This window comes from Dendrobates tinctorius, unplaced genomic scaffold (assembly GCF_039654945.1).
Source record: "Dendrobates tinctorius isolate UK_male_01 unplaced genomic scaffold, ASM3965494v1 ptg000020l, whole genome shotgun sequence".
NCBI lineage: Eukaryota > Metazoa > Chordata > Amphibia > Anura > Dendrobatidae > Dendrobates > Dendrobates tinctorius.
Window position 1 is genome coordinate 31,449,534 of NW_027361688.1, and position 18,957 is coordinate 31,468,490.

Genomic DNA, 18,957 nt, shown 5'->3' on the forward strand with positions numbered 1-18,957 from the left:
AGGTGGTCAAAAACCCACGAAAACATAGTATACATGCATATTAAATTAATAGTGTGCCCTCAAAGTCCAAAATAGCTAAAGTGCAAGTGGCAGTGTGCAAAAAGGAATAAAGGGTATTGCTATCAAAGGGTTACTGCCTAGGCTATTTAAATAAAGACTGTACCTATAGTATAGGTGACTGCTGGGCTCATGCTGCTGCTGTTAAGACGTCCCTCCTGCCCGACGTACGTTTCGGAAATCCTTCTTCAGGGGGTCATACCTGGTGGGGGGACGCCTGACATTAAATACTACCGCTGCCCAATCATCATCTACTCTACCGGATCACATGCGTGCAGAGTAACCGGTAGGGGCGTGTATTTCATCCGAGTTGGCGCGCGCACAGCGTCATGTGCTTCCCCCGGTCACATGAGTCATGAAACTTCTGGTCGGTGGCCCGCAAGCCGGCCGTGCAGTCATGAAATTTGACGGCAGTGCGTGCCAGCAGGGTCTGAGTGCCGGAGGCGGTCAGAGTCAGGGGTGGTGCCCGGTGACGTGAGCGCACTGTGGATTGAAATTGTGTGGGATTTATTGTAAGTGTAGTGGTTACACAAAACGGCACAAGATCATAAAACGGAATGTTAGGAATGGTTATATATTATAAAAGGATAAGAGATTGACTCCAAGGCGCAATTATGACACAGATATTGCCAAGGGTGTTATGAATGAGTCACCGTAGGAGGCAAAAACAGAAATACTAGCTAAGTCCAGAAAACCAGAGAGGTTGGCAGCTATCGGATTGCAGACCCCTGAACCTATCAACAACAACTAGCAGTAGCCTTGGGGGGTTCCTACGGTGCCCTAGACCCCTCGATCACAGCCAGAGAACTACAAAGCCTAAAGACAGAAAGGGAAATCTAAACTGCCCCAGAGCAGACCCCAAAGCAATAGGCAGCGCCCAACATATAATGACGGTGAAGCAAGATGAAAATACTAACACAGATAGAAAGATAGGCTGAGCAAAGCCGGGGCCCAAGCTAACTAAATAGGACAGGATAGGAAAGCTGCTGTCTGCCATCTGCCAAAACCCTCTCAAAAACATGAGCCAACAGCTGATAGGGAAAAAAGCCCTGAAGACACTAGGCTTCAAAAAGACTATATCAGTACTCAGGTATTTTCTGAAGACAAAGTAAGGAATTCAGCTCACCCCAGCAGGGAATGGCAGAAATCCAGAAAAACAAAACCAAAACACAAATGCAAAAAGCAGAGCAGAAAACTTAGCTTTTGAGGAGCAGGAATCAGACTGGTCTCCTAGAATCCCTCAGAGAGATCACCAGCAAGGCAGAAGGGTGCGTCAGCTGCCTTATATCCAGTCAGCAATTCCCGTCACCCAGTCATTATCATCCTGCCCAGATGCTTGGTAATCAGCCTCACTACCTTCCTTCACCAGAAGAGGGAGTTCATCAGACCTCAATGGTGAAGTGGAAAATGAACTCACAACACAAGGAGATTTAAAAGTAAAAAATAAGTGATCTCCCGTATGGCAACAGTTAGATATTGCGCTTTCGCGAGTGACACTTCCAATGACCAAGATGGTGCTGCAATCGCCGAGGCGCAGTTGCACACACGCAAACTTTCACTTTGTTTCAAACAGTGTCTTCACTTTATGACATGCGCAGCCGATCTCTAGAGACGCCGATAGTAATGGGATATGCTTCTGACATGCGTAATTGATCCTTTGGGATGCTGGTATCAGCGCTATTAAAAATGGGGTGAGACATGTGGCATTCTGGTCGTGTACAGCTGATCACATTGCAATCAATTAAGATGCCTATGAACTGTCTGTATAGCACTGCACTGTATGCACTTTTGAATTTTACTGTATAATGTTATGAATACCTTTTTGCGCTTTATGTATAAACGCTGGCTTCAGATTCCACCAATCACAGTGCAGCCCCGCCCAGATTTTACACCAATCAGAAAGCAGATCCACCTTGGAGAATCCAGTAGAACTGTACGAGTCATGGCCTCTGTGAGCTCATAACAGTGATGAGGTTCCACCAATCACAGTGCAGCCCCGCCCAGATATACCGCCAGAGAGCCGCACTGGGCATAAATAGCCGCCGCCTGCTCTGCTTACCCTTGGTTATTGTCTTATGCAGTAGCTATTTGTTTCTTGTGAACATGTCAGATAGAGAAAGTCGCAGAGAGATGAGAAGGAGCCGGTCAGCCATGGCTGGCCTGATTTTTCCAGTTGGCCGCATACACCGGTTTCTGAGAAGACGTAATAATGGCCGACCTGTCCGTGCTGATGCTGCAGTGTTCCTGGCTGCCGTGCTGGAAGATGTAGCTTGGCAGATCGTGGGCTTTGCTGGGTTAAGAGCCCAGGCAAGTGGCCGCATTATACTCCGTCATATACTGCTTGGTATACGTGGTCATGATGAGTTGGACGGACGGCTAAGAAATATCATCATCGCAGAAGCGGGCTTCATGACAAGATACCCGTTGTTCGATCCCGCCCTTCTCGTCAATGTTGAAGTTATGCCTCCTCCAGATCCGTGATTAGGGGGAAACATAGGAGCGCTCCATGGTGAGGTCGCAGTGAGGAGCACATTCCATCCCGGTTTCTTACCCGGTTTCTTACCTAGACTGCTGCTCCACTCGTTCAAGCCAACAGAACGAAGAAATCCGATCCATTTTTGAATGTGATGCTGTGTTAATAATAATGAAATTTGTGTGCTGATTGGCTCATGACACAGAGGTGTAGAATATTCTTTAATCCCTTCCCACCCTGCTCCATATACATCAGTATCAGACTAGTGGTGCTCCGACACTCAGCACCCCAACTAATTAGCCGTTTGCGGTGCCGACATAGGTGGGATGTAAACAGTGTGTGGGAGTCGGACATGTCACACTGTGTAGTGTCTGCCGCCGGGTACTGCAGATCAGCTCCTATTACATGAGTAGTGGCTGATCTCCAGTATCTGGCAGCAGCTACTACACATCTGACGGAACGGTGATGTGCTCTGTCACTCTATTAACATCCGGATGCTACAAACAGCTAAGCGGTGGCTGTGCAAAGTGTCCAACCACCACCCTAGCCCCATCAACGCTTCTGCAACCCAATTTGTTTTTTTAGCAGGGGACAAACAAGGTTTCCTGCCATCATCTACTATTAGGCCGAGCCATGCCAGAGCCAGTAGATAAGAGACCACATTGGTGTAGTCTCGATTTGGAGTTAATAGTAGACATGAGAGAATCAATTCACATGACCTCGGCCCAACAGTCAGGTCAGTATTCTGTGGCCGCTGGATGGCAGCCCTGTGAATAGTCTCTTGCCCGATTGCATCCATAGCTCTTCTACTGATCACCCGGGCTGGAACCACGTCATCATATCGGCGTGATGTACAAACAACATTGTGCCAGCCCGGCTAATGAAAAGGGGAGCAGCAGATGCTGGGGGGGGGGGGGGGGTGAGAGGCAGGGCTCCCGTCCAGCGGTTACAGAATATGGACCGGTTGCAGGCTGAGGTCCTGAGCATCAATTCACCGATTTCTGTAATGAATCTTTATAGCGTGCTTATACAGTGCCTTGTAAATAAATTCATACCCCACAAAATTAAATGTATTTTGTTGGGATTCTATGTGATATACCAACACACAGTAGTCAGTATTTGTGAAGTGTAAAGGAAATGATACATGAGATTTCTAATTATTTTAAAAATATAAATCTGAAAATCTGAAGAAAAAAAAAAAATTTGGAATAGTTCACAGGGTACAAATACTTTTTCAGAGCACTGTACTAAATCTGGCGCTGCTAAGAAGTTGTTAACAATTTAGTGCTGAAATCTCTAGAAGGTACAAAGTGGTCTACCGGTTCCCGGGGTTAGTGCCGCCCCATATGGAGGGAGCTCAGGAGCTGCTCTCGCGCCATACAGCACGGGTGCCAGCTGTGTTATACAGCTGCCAACCAAGTCTATTCAAAGTCAGTCAGTCATGACACCAGGTAGAAACTGGCGTAGGAGTCGCTTACGGCTTCTAGCACCTCCCCAACCACATGATCGCCCGATGACATCTAAGACTTACCGAAGACACCCTCGTTCCCTGGCTTCATGGGAGATCAGTAATTTTATAATACTCTGCAATATTACAGTATTACATTGTATTATAAAAGTGATCTTTGGAGTGATTAAAAAAAATAGGAAAAAAGTGAAACCTATCTATAAAATAAATAGATAAAAGAATATAGAAAATTTATTTCAACCCATTTTCTTGGAACCAAGCCTATAAAAAAAAAAAGTGCAAAACATCAACATATTTGGTATCACAGCATTACTGTCCGAACTAATAAAATAATAGTTTATCTCGTTGGGTAAAGGCAGAAATGGAAAGAAGTTACATCACAGGATCTCTTTTTTTTTTTAAGCAGTTTGTCTCCAAAAAAACGGAATAAAAGATAGAACTTTATGATCTATTGATCTATGTACCCCGAAACGGTAAAAAAATGAGAGCACGTACTGCAAAAAACAAGCACTGAAGAAACACTAAAGCAACCGAAAAATGAAAAAAAGGAGGAAAAATTGAAAGCGACGAGGGGCCCAGTGGACTCTGTTGACCAAGTGCCCGCATGGCCTTGGAGTCCGCCCTGCCGGTTGTACAAGGACCATTATTTCGGCATGACAGCGGTGGTCCGAGACCCCGGACTCAGTCGCTCTGATCTTCTCGCTCAGAAAAGCATCTCTAGAAATACCGTAAGAGCACAGATATAGTGAGGTTAATGACTGGTGTTCTTCAGTTTCGGATTAGTGACCGTGTAATAAGATGGATGACAGGGGTAGTAGTGTGGGTGATACACTAGGTCAGTCATGGACTCCAGGGACAAGAACTGGGTTTATTGGGTTTTATAATTAAAAGTAATAAATAAAATGTCGCCTCTGATCCCGTCCGGGAGAGATGACCCTCGGATCGATAGTTCCGTATAAAACGATGCTTGAACAATTATTAGTCCGTTCTTTCCGCTGCTCTTCGGTCTAAGTCACCAAAACAGCCACGTCCTGTGAGGATAAAGACAAGGAGAATGGCCGGGATCCATCTCCGCTGACCGTCCGGTACACGTGCTGCTCCTTATCGTGCTGAAGTCGCTCCCGGAGCTGTACTTCCTTCTCTAGGGCAGCTTTGGTGCTTAACAGCTCCTCTGTCATACACCTGCAACACAATGGAGATGGCGGGATTAATTCCATTATATCAGGGAGTCTGAGAATCCGGCGCACAATTCAATAGAAAGTGGAATTTTATGAGATCAGTAGCAGAAGACTGTGGGAAATCACAGCGGCAAACCACGCCATTACTGTGTGCCCTATGGTCAGGGGCGGATCGGCTGCTGTGTTACTTCTCCGGCTTTTCCTAGAGCTGCCACTAGAGGGAGCACACTGCTTACAGATGTCAAAGCACGCTTCATACTCCTTTATACGCAGTGGGTGCCAGCTGTGAAGCCCCGTCACTGGCACGGCCTAAAAGGAGATTGCTCAAGGGACAATAGTGTATTGTACCAGCGATCAAGTGATGGCAGGTTCAAGACCCCTAAAGGAGACTAACAAAGTGGTAAATTGTATACAAAAAAAAAAAATATGTTAAAATATCCTTAAACAAGCTAAAAAAATGTATATTATTCTTGCGCCTGTAAAAGTTTAGACTTTTAAAATATCACATGAAAACCATAAACAATAAAATTACAAGACCTGCCTCACAAAAAGCAATCAAAAAGCTCTATGGATATCAAAATGGTACGAGTAAAAAGTACAGCTCAACCCCTGAAAAAACACACAGCTTTACTAATGAAAAAAATGACATGGGTCTTCAAATATGTTGGTACAAACAAAAAAATTGTAAAACTATAACTTCGGTATTAGTTTAATCATAGGAAAGTGTTGCAAAAAAAAAAAAAAAAATCATCTTCCTGGACTGATCTTACATTTTCAAAATTCTCAATTCACAGGTAAAATCCGAGTTCAGCGAGTGCAGATCTTCCCACTACTGAGATAGGAGATGACAGTTGGTGCTCATAAAGTTCTATGGAGAAGTGCAAATTGCAGCAGAATGTCTAGCTCCTCCCTCTCCACAGAATCTTATATGCACCAACTGTCATATCCTATCTCAGTAATGGGAATATCTGCTGTCACTGATCCACATTTTGAAAGCTCAATCCAGGAGAGGAAAGAAGAAGATTCCTGTGATCAGATATATTACAAAGTAGCTTACTTTCATATCGATTAATAACTTACGAAATAAATATTAGTTACACTTTAATGTGTCATTTTTAGCACCAAAAAAAATCAAAACAAAATATGAAAAATACAGAGGTTTTTCTGTAACCGCACCCCACAAATATTTTTTTTTTCGCATCAATTTTATGTTAAATTAAAAAAAAAAATACAAAATAGGCCTTCATTGGGCTATGCAGATTAAAAAAAACATAAAAATGTGAGAAGAGGATGAAAAAACTAATAAAAAAAAAAGGAGGTTATGGCAGCACAGGGTAAGTGACTATGTACATGCTACACAAATATTTTTAGGGTGCTAAAATATCTCAAATTAAAAAGAAAAAGGAATTTTGCAACACGACCTGATTAAAAATTTTTGATCATTTTTCACGCATCTCCTATGAAAACCTAATGCATCCCTATGGTAAAAGACAAGAAACATTCCTAGTGTAGCCTGATCCTGCAGTTTCTTGAAGCAGTAACTGACATGTTGCTATTTACCATTTGTTTGCTGTCAGTTACCATGGAAATGCATAAATCTGCACTCAGCTGTGGATGCAAAACGATAGGATTTGTTTTTTAAAGTCGTATTTTATTTTTTTTAAAAGGGAACCTGTCACATAAACAAAAATACACTATTAACCTGCAAATATGGGGTTAATCTTACAGGTTAGTAATGTCCTGATCCCGCTCAGGGCCACACAGAGAGCCCCACTGCCAGGGGGAAATGAGCTTTATTTCTCCCAGCAGCCTCGGCTTTTATTCCTAGGGGTGCGGCTGTGAGTCAGCGGTGGGGCATGGTTACAGCTGCTGCTCACTACATATAGAGTGGTGACTGACGCTGCACTGGCCACACCTCTATAACTGAAAGCTCCCGGCAGTGGGGCTTTCAGTGCATGCGCCGGGCATTTTCAGAACATTATTAACCTGCAGATTAATGTTTTAGTTTTAATGATTAGTGTTTTTTTTGTTGTTTTTTTTACATGACAGGTTTCCTTTAATAAATAAGTGGGAAAAAATAATAAGAAAAAAAGTTTGAGAATTTTCCACATCATAGCTCGGTTACTACAACGTTGTTGGTGCACTGAAGCAGGACAAGGACATTTCAAGTTTATCACGTGCTGACAAATTGGAGAAGTTTGTTTTTTGTCGCTTTGAATATGCAAAATTCCTGGATAAGAATCTAACAATACTGAGCGGTAATAATAATACAGAATCGGATGGCGGCTCACACTGCGATGGTGGAGTGCTTCTGCGTCCGTTCCTGCAGAGCTTCGTTCTCCTGCTGGAGCATCTTCTTCTTCTCCTCCAGTGCGAGGATCCTCTCCATCTGCCGACAACACGCAGAATCAGTAACATTGCCCGGAGCCACAAGAGATGGTCTCCAAAGTCCCATTTAGGTAGGATTCTCTCTTCCTGGACCTTTGGGACTGCTAGGACCCCCCACTGATCTCCAGAATGGGGAAACAACCAAGCACTGTACGTGCAAGCTTAACCACTGCTCCATCCTAACGCTTAATATCCGCAATCTTGTGGAACTGATGTGTACGGGTAGTTGCTGAGGGTACTAGTGAGGAAACCCAAATCCATCTATCATTTATAACCATAATTGCTACCGTCCCTTTAAATCGTAGGTCACCAGATTTAACAACTTAAACTGCATACATTATTAAACAAATCTTAGTCCTTACGTACTTGCTATGAAAATAGGCTGGTGTACTTACTATGAAACTGTATGTCAGAATATTTGTTTAATTCTTTGTGAAAGTTTAAAGAGAACCTGACATCCGATCCAAGGACAGCATGTATCAGGCACCGGCTGTATGATTACAGCCATGTATGTTTCACTCTATAGCGCTGCGGTGTTTCAGAGAATAACGTACCAAATACAATTGAGAAAAAAAAAAAAAGTTTTAAAGGGGATCTGTCCTTCCTCGGGATGTATATGACCTATTAATATGGGCATACAGGTAACAGAAATGTTACACTAGTCCTACCTGTCTGCCTCATATGAATGGTCTTGTTGCTGAGAAATGTTATATTCTGTCTTCATGCTAATGATTTCTTCCAGGCTCCGGGGGGGTGCGGTGCCTGGAAGAAGTTTTTGGACAAATTTCTGAATTTTTTTTTATCACTTAAAAAAAAACAAACAAACAAAAAAAAAAAACACTATACTGTATGGTAAAATCAATGGTGTCATTCAAAAGTACAACTCGTCTAGCAAAAAAAAAAAACGCTATAAGAGAGGTACAGAAGCACTATGATGTAACTCACCATGCCCTGCTGGTTCAGGAGCTTCTTGTCTTTCTCCTTGATCAGGTTATTCTTCATCTCGATGACAAAGTACAAGCTGTGCAGCTCCTGTTCCCAGAACTCTCCGGGGCTCCCATAATCCTTAGTAAATACCATAAAGGTGATATCATGAGAAAACAAAGAAGCAGCATTGGCCTCAATGACCGGAGTACGTGTATGTGGCTCAGAAATAGCACCGCGTTCTGGAAGCTTAAAGACAAGACGACTCTTGTAGAACTCCTGCATGAAATCGCTTGGACTTACTGATATCAGTGTCAGTCGGTCTGAACTTTTCCGGCACAGAAAAGGAACTTCATCCCCAGCGAATGACCAGTGAAGTGCTTTGAGGGGGATGGCCAGCCAGCTCAGTGCTTCGAGGGGGATGGCTAGCGAGCTCAGTGCTTCGAGGGAGCCGGCCAGCCAGCTCAGTGCTTCGAGGGGGCTGGCCATCCAACTCAGTGCTTCGAGGGGGCTGGCCATCCAACTCAGTGCTTCGAGGGGGCTGGCCATCCAACTCAGTGCTTCGAGGGGGATGGCCAGCCAGCTCAGTGCTTCGAGGGGGCCGGCCAGCCAGCTCAGTGCTTCGAGGGGGATGGCCAGCCAGCTCAGTGCTTCGAGGGGGCCGGCCAGCCAGCTCAGTACTTCGAGGGGGATGGCCAGCCAGCTCAGTGCTTCGAGGGGGCCGGCCAGCCAGCTCAGTGCTTCGAGGGGGCCGGCCAGCCAGCTCAGTGCTTCGAGGGGGCCGGCCAGCCAGCTCAGTGCTTCGAGGGGGATGGCCAGCCAGCTCAGTGCTTCGAGGGGGCCGGCCAGCCAGCTCAGTGCTTCGAGGGGGCCGGCCAGCCAGCCCAGTGCTTCAAGGGGTTCCGGCCATCCAGCTCAGTGCTTCGAGGGGGGGAGGGGAATGGCCATCCAGCTCAGTGCTTCGAGGGGGATGGCCATCCAGCTCAGTGCTTCGAGGGGGATGGCCATCGAGCTCAGTGCTTCGAGGGGGATGGCCATCGAGCTCAGTGCTTCGAGGGGGATGGCCATCCAGCTCAGTGCTTCGACACAGCCAGCCTATAGAACTATGCCAGACAGCCAGCCTCCTTCAAGCAAGCCACTGGTCATGTGCAGACACTGAGAAGTGAGGAAAGTTACCCATCTCTGTTACTTATCTTACATTGATTTGCTGGCCTGTCGCAATGTCAGATGTAGCCACGCCGCAACAATGACGTCGAGTCATATGGATTTCATAGAAAAATATTCAGGATTGAGAGTCCTCAGTAGTTGATACCTTTTAATGGCTAACTGAAAAGATGGTAATACATTGCAAGCTTTCGAGACTACTCAGGTCTCTTCATCAGGCTAGACTAATACAAAATCTGAAGTCACATATTTATGCACAATACAGCCTAGAAAAAATGCAATAGATAAGACAAGTGACGTGAAGCAGAACTATCAATATGGGAGAGGGAGAAACATAAATATAAACATTGGACCAGTTCATAGATAAGGAGTCTGGATGTTTTATGGTCCTCTGATTGGGGTCTAGTTCTGTGTTGCCCCGCAAGGTTTTAAAAGGAAATTCCTTAATTGATGTAAAAAGACATAAATCCATGCGACACATTCATTCCAGCACTGAGAGTGTCAAAGTTCGTCATAAATTTGTACTCCCAAACTCGTCTCTCTCTCTGAGATGTGAAGTTACCTTTCAATACCAGTAATTTCATATCCATGCTGCTGTGATCAGGGATACAGAAATGTTTTGCCACAGGTAGATCCATTCTTTTTTCTCTTATAGTGTGACGATGAGCATTCATCCTTGTTCTAAGCTTTTGCCCTGTCTCCCCCACATACAGACCCCCAGTTGGACATTTAGTACAAATAATTAAGTACACCCCATTAGATGTGATGCAGGTGAAAGTACCTGGGATCTTGTAGTCCTGATGTGAGTTGGGGATCTTTATCTTGTCCGTGGTCATTATAAATGGACAGGTTTTACATTTTTTCTGGTTGCAAGGAAAGGTTCCTGCAGCTGTTGGAGAGGACAGGGAGCTTCTGACAATGATGCTTCTTAAATTTGGGGGCTGCCTAAAACACAGTAGTGGGGGGTCTGGAAAAATGGATTTTAATCGGGCATCTTTTTGTAGTAAAGGTTGTAATTTCCGTGCAGCTCCCCTTAGCACCTCCAGATTTGGGTTGTAGGTGACTACTAGAGGCACTCGGTTATTTTCTTCTTTAGCTTTGTAATGTAGCAGGTGATTCCTTGACAATCTGGTGGCTCTTGTAATTTGGTTTTCAATTGTTCTTGGATGGTAACCCTGATTCAAAAAGGTCTTTTTGAGGCGACCAAGGTGTTTGTCTCTTTCCATGGGGTTGGAACATATACGATTGTATCTGATGGCTTGGCTATAGATAATAGAGTTCTTTATGTGTTTTGGATGGAAACTGTCCCATTTAAGGTATGTTGGACTGTCGATGTATCCTTCACCAGTGGTTTAAGAATACCCTCTACCCATCCAGATACCTGCTCAGTGAGGGTGCCCACACATGAAATAATTGGTCTTCCTGGATTTCCAGATTTGTGGATTTTGGGAAGCATGTAGAATGTCCCTATTCTTGGAGTCTCTGGTATCAGGTCATCGCCAGCTCTTATGGACTGGTCAGGCAGACAAGAAACCAACTTGTTTAGTTCCTTGTAATAGTCCTGTGTAGGACTCACTGAGTCCTCACTGAGCAGGTATCTGGATGGGTAGAGGGTATTCTTAAACCACTGGTGAAGGATACATCCAGCTACATTCAGGACACAACTGACCTATTGAATAAACTAGCAGCAATAGGTCCTCTACCAGAAGGAACCATCCTGGCCACCATGGATGTGGAATCTTTGTACTCTAATATCCCACACCAAGATGGTTTACATGCCTGCAAATTCTTCATGGAAAACACAGGGACTGATGCTGATGCTGTGGTGAAACTTATAAAATTCATCCTCACCCACAATTACTTTGAATTTGACAACAGGATCTATCTACAGGAGACTGGCACAGCTATGGGAAGTAAAATGGCTCCACAGTATGCAAATCTTTTCATGGCCAAGCTTGAAAGCGATTTTTTGTCCTCATGCCCCATCAGGCCCCTGGCCTACTACCGCTTCATTGATGATATTTTAATCATCTAGACGGAGTCTGAGCAACAGCTAAAGACGTTCCACGAACAGTTTAATCAATTTCATCCCACCATCAATTTAACACTCAACTACTCCAGTACCGAGATTAATTTTTTGGACACCATCATTAAGCTAAAAAACAATGAAATAGAGACATCCCTGTATCAGAAGCCAATCGACAGTCCAACATACCTTAAATGGGACAGTTTCCATCCAAAACACATAAAGAACTCTATTATCTATAGCCAAGCCATCAGATACAATCGTATATGTTCCAACCCCATGGATAGAGACAAACACCTTGGTCGCCTCAAAAAGACCTTTTTGAATCAGGGTTACCATCCAAGAACAATTGAAAACCAAATTACAAGAGCCACCAGATTGTCAAGGAATCACCTGCTACATTACAAAGCTAAAGAAGAAAATAACCGAGTGCCTCTAGTAGTCACCTACAACCCAAATCTGGAGGTGCTAAGGGGAGCTGCACGGAAATTACAACCTTTACTACAAAAAGATGACCGATTAAAATCCATTTTTCCAGACCCCCCACTACTGTGTTTTAGGCAGCCCCCAAATTTAAGAAGCATCATTGTCAGAAGCTCCCTGTCCTCTCCAACAGCTGCAGGAACCTTTCCTTGCAACCAGAAAAAATGTAAAACCTGTCCATTTATAATGACCACGGACAAGATAAAGATCCCCAACTCACATCGGGACTACAAGATCCCAGGTACTTTCACCTGCATTACATCTAATGTGGTGTACTTAATTATTTGTACTAAATGTCCAACTGGGGGTCTGTATGTGGGGGAGACAGGGCAAAAGCTTAGAACAAGGATGAATGCTCATCGTCACACAATAAGAGAAAAAAGAATGGATCTACCTGTGGCAAAACATTTCTGTATCCCTGACCACAGCAGCATGGATATGAAATTACTGGTATTGAAAGGTAACTTCACATCTCAGAGAGAGAGACGAGTTTGGGAGTACAAATTTATGACGAACTTTGACACTCTCAGTGCTGGAATGAATGTGTCGCATGGATTTATGTCTTTTTACGTCAATTAAGGAATTTCCTTTTAAAACCTTGCGGGGCAACACAGAACTAGACCCCAATCAGAGGACCATAAAACATCCAGACTCCTTATCTATGAACTGGTCCAATGTTTATATTTATGTTTCTCCCTCTCCCATATTGATAGTTCTGCTTCACGTCACTTGTCTTATCTATTGCATTTTTTCTAGGCTGTATTGTGCATAAATATGTGACTTCAGATTTTGTATTAGTCTAGCCTGATGAAGAGACCTGAGTAGTCTCGAAAGCTTGCAATGTATTACCATCTTTTCAGTTAGCCATTAAAAGGTATCAACTACTGAGGACTCTCAATCCTGAATATTTTTCTATCCACTGGCTAACACGGTACAAAGATATACATCTTTCCTGTATGGATTTCATGTGCACCAACTACAAGCTAGTGCTATTATCAAGATAATAACTCCTTTATCTGGTTGGGCAACCCATTTAAAGAGGACCTGTCACCAGGTTAAAAGTGAACACCTTTTGCTCTTATTTTATTTCTTCTCGCAGCTGTATTCCATTTTCTTTTAAATTAATCCACTATAGAGTTCCAGAAATATGGGCCTTTTACTTAGTGAAAATTTTTGTCCTTTACCCAGGAGGCGTAGCTAACAGGGAAAAAATGCAAAGCAGCCTAAAGAAACACCCCAGAGGATCCAGTGAGCCACACCCCCTTTGTAGAGATCATAAAAATTAACACTAAATAAAAGAGATCCATATGTTTGGAATTGTACGGTGGATGTTAAAAGAAGAAAAATAATAATACAGGGGAACAGAGGGAATAAAATGTGAGCAACAAGTGACCACTTTAAAACTGGTGACCGATGCTTTTTAAAACTGTAAGATTCTGACTTCCTACAAAGTATTTTGAATGCATCTCACTAGGAAAAGTAAACCACATAGTATATGATTTTGCTTTAACATTGGCAACATGTACAATGGTTGGAGGGATTTTGCACAGGATGAATTCAACTAAAACAGATTCCAACGTCGACACACAAAATCCTAAAACAAATAAGCGTTAAATGCAAACGATTAAAATGTTCAACTTTTGAACTTTTTCTGATAGAGGGTCCCCTGGCTCAGAAAGTACGAGCCGGTCCTTTATGCCTCTATGTGTATGGCTAGAGGGAGGCTTGGAATGCAAAACACACCCAAGTGTGGAGAGATCATCAAAGGAGCGGGATTACTGCATTGTGCCCCGAAAGAAATAACAATAAGCAACGCGTCGCAAGGGAAGAAACACCACACAAATCTGAGGAATTCAATTTTACCAAGAGGATTAAACTGTGCACGTACACCGTCAATGTAGCGCGGCGTTATGCCAAACGATGCAGGCGCTCAAAAGGTACCTACCTGACTGACACGTGACCCCCGGGAGACACAGTGGCGATATTGATGGAATGGCGCCATTCTGGGAGGTATGTCTTTTTCTTTACAGAGGAGTTATCCTGTAGCGGACACCCCCTTTAACTAAAGGCAGATCCTTTTCATTGGTTTTGTACCTTAATATGCCTCTCGCAGTTTTGTTTCAAGGCAGATTCCTCACTTTGCTGAATTTTTTGTAGAAGGGATTCCAGCTGGCTTTTCAGGTCAGTAGTGGTTTCCTATAAAAGTATATATATATGGCGCAATGTATTAAAGCATTAAACACCTTAAAGGGGTTGTCATTAGCTGTTCCATCCAGATAGGGAATCAATAGAGAGATGGCCGTGAATACGGAGGCATTCACTGTCCAGCAGATTGTGAGGCAGGACAGGGCTTCCGGGGCCTCCATTCTGCAGACCAATTCCGTGGAAAAGCTGTAAATATCTGCGATGGAAATATTCTTTTAAAGGGAATCTGTCATTCTGTAATGCTGTAGATAAGCCTCCGATGTAACCTGAATGAGAAGAAAAACACGTTAGATTATACTCACCGGGGTGGGCGGTCCGGTGGGCGTTGCGGTCCGGTCCGACGCCTCCCTTCTTCATACGATGCCGTCCTCTTCTCCCGTCCTGTAATGGCTGCGGCGCAAGCGCACTGCTCTGTTGAGGGCAGAGCAGAGTCCTGCAGTGCGCAGGCGTCTGGAGAGGTCCGGCGCCTGAGCACTGCAGAATTGTGCTCTGCCCTCAACAGGGCAGAGCAGTGCGCTTGCGCCGCAGCCATTACAGGACGGGAGAAGAGGACGGCATCATATGAAGAAGGGAGGCGTCGGACCGGACCGCAACACCCACTGGACCGGACCGCCCACCCCGGTGAGTATAATCTAACGTGTTTTTCTACTCTTTCAGGTTACATCGGAGGCTTATCTACAGCATTACAGAATGCTGTAGATAAGCCCCTGATGTCTATGCCGGCAGCTGCAAGCCGAATAAAAGGGTGACAGATTCCCTTTAAGTTTGGTTCTTACCATAAGTGTGCTCTTTTCTTGTTCAAAGCTATTTTGCAACTCTGTAGGGAAAAAAAAAGTAAAGTTTCTTTAATCAATGATTGTAAGAACTAAAATATAAAAAAAAAAAAAACAACAACAACAAAACTTATTACTATAATAATATAAAACACCAGGGGAAAAAAGCTACATGATAATACTATGTATGCGCTAATAATATATACAGTCATGCCCAAAAGTGTTGGCACCATTGAAATTGTTCCAGAAAATGAAGTATTTTTCCCAGAAAGTTATTTCTATTACACACATTTTCTTATGGACATGTTTATTTTTTGGTGTGTATTGGAAAAACACAAAAAAAGGGAAAAAAAAAGGGGCAAATTGGTCATAATTTTCAAACAAAACCCCAAAAATGGGCCGGACAAAATTGTTGGCAGCTTCAATTTAATATTTGGTTGCACTCCCTGTGGAATAAATAACTGCAATCAATCGTTTCCTATAACCATCAACATGCTTCTTACACCTCTCACCTGGAATTTTGGACCACTCTTCTTTTGCAAACTGCTCCAGGTCTCTCATATTTGAAGGCGCCTTCTCCCAACGACAATTTTAGGATCTCTCCACAGGTGATCAATGGGATTTAGATCCGGACTCATTGCTGGCTACTTCAGAACTCTCCAGCACTTTGTTTCCATCTATTTCTGGGTGCTTCTTGAAGTATGTTTGGGGTCATGGTCCTGCTGGAATACCTATGACCTAGAACGCAAACCCAGCTTTCTGACTCTGTGCACTACATTGCAACTCAAAGTCCTTTGTTAATCTTCAAATTTCATGATGCCTTGCACACAGTCAAGTCACCCAGTGCCAGAGGCAACAAAACAACCCCAAAACATCTTTTAACCTCCACCACATTTTACTGTAGGCACTGTGTTCTTTTTATTGTAGGCCTCATTCCGTTTTTGGTAAACTGTAGAATGATGTGCTGTACCAAAAAGCTCTATCTTTGCTTTATTTATTCACCAGACGCTTTCCCAGAAAAACTTAGGCTGGAGTTTGACAAAATGTGAGTAAGCCAATCTTAAGGTCTCTGTGTCCTCCTGCCATAGTGTTTCATTTCATTCAAATGTCGATGGATAGGTTGCACGGACACTGATGCACCCCCAGTCTGCAGGACAGCTTGAATTTTTCTGTTAATTGATTGGACTGGCTTATCCACCATCTGAACTATCTTGTGTTGCAATCTTTCAAAAATTTTTCTCTGTTGTTCACGTCCAGTAAAATAAGCTACAGTGCCATGGGTTGTAAACTTCTAGATTATGTTGGGCACCGTGGACAAAGGAGCATCAAGATCTATGGAGATGAACTTGTAACCTTGGAATTGTTGATATTTTTCATCAATTTTGGTTCTCAAGTCCTCAGACAGTTCTCTGCTCCTCTTTCCGTTCTCCATGCTTAGTGTGGCACACACACAGAATGCAAATATTGAACCCCCCTTTTTATCTGGTTTCAGGTGTGATTTTCATATTGCCCACACCTGTTACTTGCCACAGGTGAATTTAAATGAGCATCATATGTTGAAACAGAGTTGATTACGCACAATTTTGGATAGGTGCCAACAGTTTTGTTTGGCCCATTTTGTGGATTGTGTGTGGAATTATGTCCAATTTACTTTTTTTCTGTTTGTTTTTGTGTTGTTCCAATACACATGAAGGAAACAAACATGTGTAATGGCAATAATTTTCTGGGAGAAATACTTCATTTTCTGGAACAATTTCATCTCAAGGGTGCCAACACTTTCGGCCATAACTGTACAGCACCATGATAGTGTTATGGGGACAGTGACCACGTATGTGCTAAGAATATAAAATAACACATAAAATCTACACTAACATTTTCACATTTTAAATAAGTAAATCAACATAGGATTGGTGATAACATAACTTTGAATGGTGAATAGCCAAGACCGCTTCAGTGGTGGACAGTGATACCCTCAAAACGCACTATTATTATTATTTTACTCACTTAAATAGCGCCATTAGTTCCACAGCGCTTTACAGACACTATCGGCACTGTCCCCATTGGGATCACAATCTACATTCCCAACCTCTATGTGTTTGGAGTGTGGGAGACCGTAGAACCCGGAGGAAACCACCGCAAACACGAGGAGAACAGACAAACTCCTTACAGATGTTGCCCTTGGTGGGATTTGAACCCAGGACCCAGTGATAACCACTGAGCCACCGTGCTACCTATACTAATGGTATTTGTAAGGGTTGCCATGGCAGGTGTGGCCTAGCAAACACCTCCAAGCCAGTCCCGTAGTAAAGCGACAGTCCTGTAGCAAAGCGGAACTTCAAAACAATGCTGCGCTCTTCAGCTCCCCCTGCTGTCAGTCCTCCTCCGTGCCATGATACATATTAATTTGTAGACCATTTTTTATGCATTGGCGCATCCTCACTTTCCCCTGACAGCAGTGTATATTAGCCTACATTATTTACCTGCAATTTTCACATCCATTTCAGCCTTCATTTCTGTGGTCTTCTCTGAAACCCGCTGCTCTGTTTCCACATCGGCTTCTCTCTTTGCCTGCAACAAGCATTTACGACTTATTCACCTGCACCATGTTTGCTGCAGGAAGCATCTGCAGGTGACCCCAGGGCAGACTGGCACTAAAACATGCAGCGCTTGATGCCGATTTCCCCGCGGATTTAAAAGGCATCGTAAAGAAACCTGTGCTGCCGAGTTGTCCTCTCCTAGCAGTGCTTCCATGCTGATCTTGGAGCATTCTGGCCTCCTGTGGTCCTGCTGTAGTGGTCACAAAGGACGTAATGTCACCACAGGAGACTGTGATGCACCAAGACCGGCATGGAAACACTGCCAAGAGTGGAAAATCGGTATGAAAAATGCACGTCACTTTTTTTTACATTTTGGGACTTACGGATTTTTCTGCTGACCCGTGGGTCCATGTATCAAAGAGTCACAGCTTCCAAAGCCGGACAGCAGTACTGAGTTGGTCCCCGATCTGGGCTTTTATGTGAACGCACCTGTCCCTTCAGCTCGTGTTCCAGCTCTTCTAGCTTGAGGCTGTTGGCCTTTTCCAGGGCCACCTTCTCCTCCTGGAATCTCTGAAGTAGACTTTTGATTTCCTGCTCATAGTCCTTGATCTTTTGAGTCCCGTTATCTACAAATTAGGTCAAGAAAACAAATGGAGACTATGGTGGAACCCAACAGACATAACATTATCTAATACAAAACAATATACGGACAATGTAAAGGAAACCACTGATAATGTTCACGAGGGTCAACGTTAAAGGAGTTGTCCCCTACCTCATACTCCGCTTTTGTACCTCCACCAGTGTCCCCTGCTGGTCTCTTGGTTTCCTCTATCTTCAGGGACACAGATTGGCTGCAGTGGGTTATTGTTTCATTCCAGCCGGAAGAAAGAGCTTAGAGACTGTTTTTATTTTTGTTCAAAAAGAACATGGCCACTGCAGCCAATCAGAAGCAGACAATTAGCTGCAGCGGTCACCTGATGTTCTGTCAAGTAGGAGGACAGCAGGAGAACGGCCAGAAAGAATAGGAAGTCCTATTAGATTTTTGGGAGGATCCAAGGGGTAATGTTTCTCCTTGTGGAGAGTGACAAACCAGGCCTGGCCTGCCAAGGTGAGGAGACCTCTAACCCCTGCAATGCTCCTCTAGGAAATCAAATATGCAAATTGCCTCTTCAGAGAAGAAGAGGACTAGAACTCTAGTGCCACCTATTGGAGGCATCAATCCTTTAACAAGTCTTGACTTATGACTTAGGTCTTAGAATAATAATAATCATCTTTATTTTT

At 43.8% G+C, this 18,957-nt stretch overlaps 2 protein-coding genes across 2 annotated transcripts in view; one reads left to right on the forward strand and one right to left on the reverse strand.

Moving 5' to 3' along the window:
* Nucleotides 1–4,207: 4,207 nt before the first annotated feature.
* Nucleotides 4,208–18,957, reverse strand: part of CCDC69 (coiled-coil domain containing 69) — a 39,924-nt gene continuing 25,174 nt past the window's right edge. The window contains exons 3-9 of the mRNA XM_073567946.1: nucleotides 18,166–18,302; nucleotides 17,620–17,707; nucleotides 15,143–15,183; nucleotides 14,256–14,357; nucleotides 8,510–8,629; nucleotides 7,468–7,565; nucleotides 4,208–5,180 (exon numbers count right to left, since the gene is read on the reverse strand). Of these exons, the coding sequence (XP_073424047.1) occupies nucleotides 5,006–5,180; nucleotides 7,468–7,565; nucleotides 8,510–8,629; nucleotides 14,256–14,357; nucleotides 15,143–15,183; nucleotides 17,620–17,707; nucleotides 18,166–18,302 (761 nt within the window). The 3' untranslated portion in view covers nucleotides 4,208–5,005. The remainder of the gene's footprint in view (nucleotides 5,181–7,467; nucleotides 7,566–8,509; nucleotides 8,630–14,255; nucleotides 14,358–15,142; nucleotides 15,184–17,619; nucleotides 17,708–18,165; nucleotides 18,303–18,957) is intronic.
* LOC141083605 (ganglioside GM2 activator-like) overlaps nucleotides 14,139–18,957 on the forward strand; it is a 115,083-nt gene continuing 110,264 nt past the window's right edge. Inside the window, exon 1 of the mRNA XM_073567951.1 lies at nucleotides 14,139–14,171. Coding sequence (XP_073424052.1) covers nucleotides 14,154–14,171 — 18 coding nt within the window. The 5' untranslated portion in view covers nucleotides 14,139–14,153. The remainder of the gene's footprint in view (nucleotides 14,172–18,957) is intronic.